The sequence below is a fragment of the Odontomachus brunneus genome, unplaced genomic scaffold (assembly GCF_010583005.1).
Source record: "Odontomachus brunneus isolate Ranch 3 - 2012 unplaced genomic scaffold, Obru_v1 Obru_scaffold_017, whole genome shotgun sequence".
In the NCBI taxonomy this organism is placed as follows: Eukaryota; Metazoa; Arthropoda; class Insecta; order Hymenoptera; family Formicidae; genus Odontomachus; species Odontomachus brunneus.
This window is the reverse complement of record NW_022639467.1, coordinates 927,585-937,253: the sequence shown is the minus strand read 5'-3', so window position 1 is coordinate 937,253 and position 9,669 is coordinate 927,585. Positions and strand designations below refer to the sequence as shown.

General features: G+C 41.1%; 1 protein-coding gene across 3 annotated transcripts in view; it reads left to right on the top strand.

The window, feature by feature from the left end:
• The window catches only part of LOC116841620 (protein Skeletor, isoforms B/C), a 13,863-nt gene extending 5,519 nt beyond the window's left edge, over positions 1–8,344 (top strand). Inside the window, exons 5-14 of one of the 3 annotated variants that reach the window (XM_032809766.1) lie at positions 84–246; positions 379–638; positions 2,822–2,921; positions 2,989–3,173; positions 3,668–3,976; positions 4,169–4,343; positions 4,945–5,138; positions 5,493–5,717; positions 5,855–6,025; positions 6,438–6,609. In XM_032809766.1, coding sequence (XP_032665657.1) covers positions 84–246; positions 379–638; positions 2,822–2,921; positions 2,989–3,173; positions 3,668–3,976; positions 4,169–4,343; positions 4,945–5,138; positions 5,493–5,717; positions 5,855–6,025; positions 6,438–6,455 — 1,800 coding nt within the window. In that variant the 3' untranslated portion in view covers positions 6,456–6,609. Of the gene's footprint in view, positions 1–83; positions 247–378; positions 639–2,821; positions 2,922–2,988; positions 3,174–3,667; positions 3,977–4,168; positions 4,344–4,944; positions 5,139–5,492; positions 5,718–5,854 lie in introns of all 3 variants that reach the window. The other 2 variants (XM_032809763.1, XM_032809762.1) reach the window with 2 other exon arrangements.
• Positions 8,345–9,669: the final 1,325 nt, after the last annotated feature.

The following is a 9,669-nucleotide window of genomic DNA, read 5'->3' as shown; positions in this document are numbered from 1 at the left end:
ACATTCATATTTTATATTATTACGTCAAGTATATTACTATTACGCGAAATATATTGCTCTCATAAAAAATCATTTCTGTTTAGGTAAACTTCGGTGATGTCAAAATACCACGAGGCTTTGATTACCCAAAACCGCAAAAATTAAAAGCTTTAAACGGTGTGCACAGTGTCAGTTCTGAGCCCATTGTCATCGTAGATGCTCAGACCCTTTTGATACCCAGTTTTAGCTACGACGGAGAAGCCCCTGGCAAGTCATTTCACTATTATATATGTGAAAGAATTATAATATAATTTCCATTATAAACTTATTTATATTACATATAATATATCTCTCACATATATCAGGTTGCTAATTGATAAATATGAAATCATTTTACAGATGCCAAGTTCTGGGTGGGTGCTAGTCCGACGCCTACCTCGCAAGGTATTCGAGTGCCCGATGAGAATGGGAAAGAGCAGCCGTTACGTCGTTACGATCGCAAAACGATCGTCTTGACATTACCAGGTGACTTAACCGTGCATCAGCTCGGCCATTTCGGCGTATGGTGCGAAGCCTTTGCAGTGGACTTCGGCCATGTACAGATTCCGCAACATATGAATGTGCCGCCTTCTCTTAAAATGCTGGGAGTTTCGCCGCAGGTATAACGGATAAATTTGACAAAACATGCACTACACACGTATGTCGCAGAGGTAGAATGGGATAGCAAAAGTAAAACGTTTTAACATGTAGCTTCTAATGCACTATCAGCGTATCGTGCAACTATTCATAAGATCGGACGGTTGTTGCGAATGACGTCAATCGACGGAGTCGTCTGTTCTTCTGTTTCTTCTTTTTCCCTTACATACGATTGCTTGATTCTAAGTGATATTTAATTGTTAATCAACAAACTGCAGTTAGTGATCGTCAACTCTGCTTTCCAAGGAACTTCGTTCGACATATATTACTTTCACTTTCATAATGGCAGACACTATAATTCTTCAGTCTTATGTTTAATCAATAACTTTTACGCATAGGCAACCTATAAAATAGGTGAACTACGATGGATATACGTATTAAAAATTTAGCTCCAGCGTTTTTATCTACTCAGATCCACTCTTCATATTAAAAAACTCGGAAATAATTAAAAGATAATTTAAAAGCAATATCAACAACAGTAAGGTCAGTTTTACGATTTCGCAACTCACAAACGAACCCGCGTCGTTGCTCAGAAAATTTTAGATTAATTCCTATCCGCGATTTCATCGTCAAACGCCGATGCTTGTCCATTCCGTTCATCTCGAACGAATCCTGATGCCTGCAGTGGTTGATATGGATAAAACCCTGTCTCTGTCCTTGTGTTGCAGAACGTGCACCGCGGAGGGCAGGGACAGTTGGGAGCGCTAAGTACTTACGAGATCTCTTCTTTCGCTTCCTCGTCGCCTTCCCCTCTCGCTATTTCGTTCGCGAGCTCGCTCTCGCAACAACACCACCATCCGACGACCTATCGGCCGCTTCTCCGCCGGGACGATCAGATCCAAGTAGTTCAAGCCGTGGAGCCTCTAATACCCAAGACTCCTCCGCAGCCGGAGGACTCGCATGTGCAACTTTATCAGGCGCATTTGCCGATCTATACGGCTTCCGCCGATCTCGCGAATCAGTATCAGGGACATTATCGTGCGGCCGACGGTGCGTCGTCGACGTCCTCATATCGCCAACCGCTGTCGCGCTCGCGCACGCATCTCGTCGAACCGCAGCAAAATTCTTACGCTAGGTTCTTGAACTTCCAAGGTGATAGGAGAGTCGACTCGTTTGTGCGTTATTAATTACGAAGATACACGATCGACGCGTCAACGCGATTTCTCGTCGGCGAGTACATATGCTTTATGTGAACACAAGTCCTTCGCTTATTCCGCACTATTCCGTAAGGCGTATGATTTAGGAAATTTCGAATTTTCCAGCATTTGTTAGAAACTGCTGCTCTTATGTTATTTGAGGGGGAGAGAATGAAACATTTTAATACTATTTTATATCAAGTTTTTAGATGAATTTATGTTTAGTTTATTCTGAATTATATGTATTTTCCAAGGGAAAAAATATAACATACCAAACTCTTTTCAGAATACTTCAGAATATTCTAGAAATCTTCCTAGAAACTCTTGAAGTTAAAAAGATATAAATATTAAATATAAATAAAAAATATAAATATTAAACATATTAAATATTAAAAAAATGAAGGATTAAAAATTTTTTTTAATTATATATGGATATAAAAAAATTACATTAACAAGGTGATAAGTTATTGTTCCTTTTAGATTATAATAGAAACTCTTAGAGCAGTTATTTGTATGCATCATTTCCGACTTCGCATACAAAGTTTTCAATAATCATGGTAAAATTAGAAATTTCTTAAATGTCCATTAAATGTGCTTTAATAATATTTTATCTAAGATTTTTTTTATCTATATTATAACTGGGGAATAAAATTTTTATATATGTGTATATATATATATATGTACGCATGCGGGTGATATATACGTATATAATATGTACACGTATAACATATATGTATATATACACATATATCCGTTTACGCGCGTATGTAAACTATATTTTTGATATATTTTTGTATCTATTTTCTATATAATGTATATTGTATATTAAATAAATATATTTTTTACGATTGGAGCTTTGCATGTATCCTCAATCAATGTTTCATGCATCAGCTTTTTTCCATGAAATTTGCAATGTTGAAATTTGACCAACGTTACAGATTTGATCAGCGAGCAAATTCAGTTTCGCGTAAGATATTGCTATATAAACGCTATCGACGGTATGATTTCAGTCGAAACTTAACTGCGAAGTTCTCGAGGACAGCTTAGCTTTTGAGGTGCGATGGGCAGTGGCCGGAGATAGCATAGTTGTACAACTCGTAGGAAAACTTGGTGAGTACATATTTCTAGTTAAATAGTATTTCTTGTGCATAATTATAAAGTTGAATTTATACGGCAGACGCCGGGCAGTACATGTCCTTTGGATTATCCGCAAACAAGGAGAAGAGTATGATGGTCGGCGGCGATGTCACTGTAGCTTGGGTTGACAAGGAAACATTACAAGGATACGCCATCGATTATTTCTTTGACGGGAAATCTCAGTGTTCAGGACATCATGGTAGCTGTCCGGATACGCGTATTCAGGTACAGACGAATAAATAACAAAGTAATTTTATTTCTCAAAGTAAGATAACAAATAGCTCTTATATACACGCACTTAAAGGTTTCATAGTTTCATAATTGAAAATAATATAACTATATAACATATATTAATAACTACATAATATATATTAATAATATAATTTAAAATATTTTCAAAACTGAAACAATAAAGCCAATAAGAAAAAAATAAAAAATCAAAGCCAATAAGAGCCAGACACCGGGTTGTGGCGTGTAAGAAATTTATGTATTTATTTTATTTCCAAAAGTAAAACAATACAATCGCAAATAGACGTTTCGGGCCTTCTTATTTGGGCCTATATTTGGGCCTTCTTCAGTATACGACGTACATTAATTCACTGTACAATTAAAAATTTTTTTGCGCACGACAACGCTTTAGAACCAACGTGGTTCTTCCCTTGTTTCGTAAGACAGTACACAGAATTTACTGTGATAACGAAATAATTCGTGTCTTTCAGGTGAACACAGATTCAGTGCAATTGCTGAACGCTGCGCTGGTGAATGGCTACAGCATTGTCACGTACCAGAGACCATTGAAAGCGAGTGACGAATTGGACCTCCCGATCTTGACGAATGGATCGCAAGCGATAATTTGGGCCATCGGGCCGCTAAACGAGAGGCAGGAGGTCAGTTACCATCATACTGCCTATTTGAAGACCAATCGATTCATCGAATTTGGTAGACCGCCCGCGTGGAATTGCCCCATGCCTGATCCAGAGCAAGCTCTGTCTTATGGTGACGCTAATGAAACAGCAGGTAACAATCAAGTAAGTCATCATCTGTGTGTTCCTTTTCCTTGTGGTAAAGTAAAGGGATTTCTTTTCGACTGAATCGATCTCGATACACAAATAAATTTAGCTAATAGATAAAATTTGAGCTGGGAATAATTATAGAAGGAAGATCCATTGAGTTTACGATAACTGCATGTTGCATTATCTTATGGGAATAATATGTTAAAGCAGCAATTAGTTGTTACTACAAGAAGACCGCAACGTGTGCCCGCGACTCCTGCACCAGCACCTACGAACGATGCTTGGGAGATACCACCGATTCAGTGTTACGAGCCTGAAGATGGTATTTTTTACGCACAAATGGGACCCACCGGAGGAAAACACGGTTACCCAGCCATTACCGGTAAAGAATTATGAATCTTATAACGTTAGGAAGTTCGTGGTGAGATCTCCCTATTTCGTTCCAAGAATGTAAAAGCGTTCCGTTTCTCGTTATATGCTTGACAGCGACATTTTACGTTTACATAAATTATTCATATATTATTGAATAAATGATAAAAAGAGAAACCTGTGTCAATGAAGAATATTAGCAGATAAAGTCTCCTTTGATGCAAAATTATATTTAGATGATAATATTACTTGTGAGCTGTAATTCAAATTCAGAAACGCACACTGATTTCATAAGGTGTTCATTTTGGTAAAGTAAAAGGATTTCTTCCGCGATGCCGGTGCATAAATAAATTTAACTAAATTCCACATTCTTTTGGCACTTTCTTTTCAATATGGAAAGTCGGAAATCTTATTCGTTGTCTGCTGTTTATATTCGTAACTACGAACGTTTAACGTTTAGTTATGCTTCGGCATAAGTTGATTGAAATTCGCGTGGCGTCCAATCAGTTAAGCGCACAGGAATAAGCCGATTCATCGAGAAAGTCCCCGAGCGAATCGCAAAAAAGTTGCGTGGCATCCGTAATCCAAACCGGTCTTCACTTCACTTTCTCCAGGTCACGTCGGCTGGGGAATCTCTTGGTACATTAACGGATTGCTGATACCCGAGATTAATGTAGTGCGAGGCAAGAAATATACTTTCGTCGTAGAAGGTGGTTTAGATCCTGACACACCTGCGCGTTATCATCCGTTCTATATCACGGACGATCCTGTGGGCGGTTACCAACATAAAACACCCGAGGAGAAAGCGGTAAGTCCATCTTGTCCGTCGCTTTAAAACAAATAGAATCTTAAAACCTGTTAAACTATAATTAAATACATTGTCATACGGTTTTGCTTACACTTCGTCATTATTTATTTTATGGTCTTTAGATAGATATTTTTCGTTGAAAAATGCACAGAACATGAACTATTTGTTTAAAGTTTAAATAGAAAGTTTAAGTAGAAAGTTTTACAAAGTAGAAATTTTATTAGTATTATAATGTAAGCACAATTATCATATTTCTTAAATTTAATAGCTGAGCATTACGTTAACATTGTACATTAATTGAATGAATCGTTAAGTGATTAAATTAACGATTTCTGATGGTTATTATCTGTGCAGAAAGTGAAGATATTTGCCGGTGTACGTCGACAACGCGGCACAATTCGACCTATAGGAGTAGGACGTCTTTGTAACTGGGTGCCGGATCAAAATCAACCGCCCGCGGACGAGTTCGCATCTTTTGGAGCGTATCAGCGCACCTTGGTCCTCGAATGCGATCATGGCGAGCCTGGTATCGTGGAATGGATACCGGACGAAGATACACCTGACACAGTGTACTATCAGGTAATTGGTCAATTGTTCAACAAAAAAGAGAGAGAGAGAGAGAGTACTGCATATTACTACAATAGCTATGAGAACGGCTAAAATAAAAAATTGTTTCAATACACAATAAGATTCACAGCTTTCGCATATCTTTGCAGTGTTTCACGCATCGTTATTTAGGCTGGAAAATTAACGTTCACGATAGCTGTGACGTCGGCGAGGCGTCGGCAGCCAGCGAGAAGCACGAGGTGTACGCGGTGCCGAATGATCAGGAGCTAGCGAAGGACCAGGATCTAGAGTACGGCGCCAGCATAGCCGTAGCGAGCAAGGTAACGCCAACGGCGGAGTTCCTTCATCAACAGCATGTTCATCATTCTCACCGCGATTACGGTCATCGTTACGCCCATCATTCGACGACTAACCCCGCCAGCAAGCTAAGCGCCTCACACCATCCGCAACTACTAACGAACAATAACAATTACGATCGCTTGCAATCATCATCGTCCGAGATCACATACGGTGGTGGCGCGGCTAACGCAATCGCGCCTCATCCCTCATATGAGGCACGTCTGAAGGACGCGCATCACGCTGACGGGGAGACTCTCCAGCAGCAACGACTGGTGGCAACAAGCGCTCATGAACAATCATCATCCCTTCACACCGGTCATCCGCGACTCACGGAGCTCACGCGGGAAACCCAGCAACAGACCACTAACCAGGAATTGTCTAACCTCGTTGCAGATCACCAACGACCATTAAGTCAAGGGTCAAAGTTGCCTTACGCGGCCAGCGTGCAGCAGTACACCCGAGCGCCGCATCATTACGCGAGCAATTACCATCACTACGTGCGCCATCAGCTTCCGCCTCATCGTTATCATCATCAGCCCGAACAAAGGACCCAACTGATGATCATCCGGCGCCCGGTACTAACGCGTCGTCCGATGTTGCAGACGCTACAGACCACCGGCGTCATATCAACGGGCACGTTGTCAGTGCCGTTATCGTTGCCGTTGCCGTTGCCGGCGCGGCCGATCTTGATCGAGCGGAAGAAGTCTGTTTACCGATTGCCCGTCGCCGGCGGCCCGTTTACGCTGAAAACGACGCCCGACAACAAGGCGGCGCCGCCGTCCGGCACGGCCGGTATTCCGCTCGAGAAGCTCACCAAAATTGACACGAAGCAACGCCCGAAACTCGAGGCGAAGGTATCGGAGATAATGCCCGTGGATGTATCTAACAATCTCATGGGCCCCGCGAGGCTCCTCAAGCCGGCACGTAACACCGGTTTCGATCCCGAATCCATCGTCATCGAGGGCGGCTTCAAGCCGATCATTCGGAACACCGTCGACAGAGCCGATATCGTGCAAAAAAGAGTCTCGAGTGCGACGCCTTGGCAGGAGGAAGTGTTCAGAAAGAGTTCGGACTATCGAACGATCGACGAGTTCTCACCTGTCTTCGTGCCGTCGCTACCAGTGACGACGTCTCTGATTGATAACGGCAGAAAGCGAAAGAAAAAGACGTCTCCTGTGCGCTTCTCAACGCGGTTTGACGACCTCGACGACATGGAGATGGCAGCGGACCGATTGGACGCTTATTATCTGCCACCAGTCACAAGCGCAAGATCGGAAGAGTTGTCGTCGCCGTCCTCCGGCGTCCTCATCACTTACGACGGTAAGAAACTGAAGGACTCCACCGGCTTGGCCAGATCCATCTCCGACATCGAGCATCGTAACAAGGGCAAACTGACGTCGGCGCTTCTCAGCAGGACGCCGCAATTCGGCAAGTTTCAGGGTGAGCTGCCGCCGCTGATTCCCGGGGAGGTTCGCGTCAACAGCTCTTTGTACGAGAGAAAAACTCCTCGTTTGTCGGCCATCGACTTCTCGCTGCCTTCTGGTCTTTTTTCAAAGGCGAACACACGCCTAACGCTGGTGGAAAGATCGAAGAGATCTCCGCTCGAGAGTCGCACCATGTCCAGCGTGGACTTCCAACGGGACGACCCGGACGATCAAGGACCCGGTGAGAACCGCGAACGTCGAGAACCCGATCGGGTCAGAGCGATCAGCGGCGGAGAGACGCACTTTAGCAATCTCGGGTGTACCGTTTTGATCTTGGTCACGACGTACTTCGCGATTTGAGGCTGAAGCGACCGATCGTCCATCTCCAATGAAAGTACATCGTATTGTCGACGCAGTGTCGACGTCGAAAGCGCTCTCGCGAGACGTTGATCGTCCGAGTACGCGTGGCTCACGTGGCTCATTAGCGAGGTAGAATCGCATCTGGAAATTATTGGACAATATACTCCAACTGCGTTAACACGGGGAGAAGGAATTTTACTAACCACGAGACATCGGTTTCCTATACGTAGTACAATCTGCCTATCAAGCTCGCGTCTGGTATCTCCACTTTCGATCCACTTTCTCGATCGTGCTCTTCGCGCGATCGTCACCAGACGAGATAAATACAGACGAGTTTTAGACACGGACCCGTATAATATAAAAGTACAAAAGACAACTTAAATATCCTTGCAACGTCTTTTGGATTTATTATAACTGGCGCTGGAGGCGCAACAGCAACAGGTACTTGTTGAGTTTTGCTGGCATATTTGTAAATAGGATAAAATAATTTGTTAATAAAGGTAATCATGATATATATGTCCAGTTTGTCATGCGTGTGGTTCTCTGTTTTAAGCACACAATCGAAGAAAGTGGCTTAATTGACTTTAACTTCAACTTTGAGGAAACTTGGCATAACTGTTACGAAAATACATAGAATGCTGAGAATGCTCTAGAAAAAAAAAGATGATGTTCACGATCTTCTTTTAAAGGAAATTAATTCGAAATTAGAAAAACAATATATAGATAAAGATACGATGAAAGTATATAGAATATACTTGCAATATGTAGAATATCCGCAAATAGGCATCATCATAACTAGAACTTATCAACAGAAATAACACACCAATGCACACGCGAATGCGACATTAAGCGAAATTTTATTGTATAGAATAAAAAACAAATCTTATACAAAACAATCAACACGCAACTAGCATACACGTTATTAAACATGTTATAACAGTATACAAGAAAAACGATAGAGCCATTTGTCACTAGTCGTTATTAAAGAGAAACTTGCACTCGTGCCTTTATGAAATATCGTACGCGTTCTATTTCGTTTAAGTACCTACCAAAAGAGAGAAATAATAGAAAAATCCTATTCATATAAAAATTATTCTTCAAAATCTTATCAACCGCGCTACAAAAATATAAGCATAAAACACACATACATGCACGCGTACATAAGACACATTCACGCGCATATGAGCTGTAGATTTTTTTTTTGAATATACTGTTTTCGCGTAATGCAAGACTTACGCTCCATAATTTTGAAACATTTGCGATTACCTTCGATATTACTATGTGGAAGTATGATTCAAAATTAGTAATCTCCGCTAATTAAAGTCTTGTCCAGACATTACGGCATTTTATGTCACGATGTTAGAAATCAGATACTACGTGTGTTTCTTACACCGTTTATTACGTTTCACATCGAAATAAGTGAGCTTTCCTGGCATTTTACTATCACTTCGCGTTTCAATATTCAATGAATTACATTAAAATATACTTCAGTGTCTCTCTTCTCAACTTGTAAATTTACAACAAACGGTTGACTTAAATTAATGAATAAACAGCCGATTTAAAGCTGGGCTGTCCAAATGAACAATTTCTTATCATAAGCATTAAAGAAGAGAAATAATTACACTTTTCACAACTATCTTGTATATTACTAATATTAATTAATATTTTTCTTAAAATACAGGTTTCCTATACAGCTCATTAAAAAACACTTAGTGATCGAAACAACTACTTCTCTTCTGCTTAACAAATATGTGATAAAATGGAGCCGACTCACAGGGTGTAGAGTGAAGACATGTTTAGAGAGAGAGAGAGAGAGAGAGAGAGAGAGAGAGAGAGAGAGA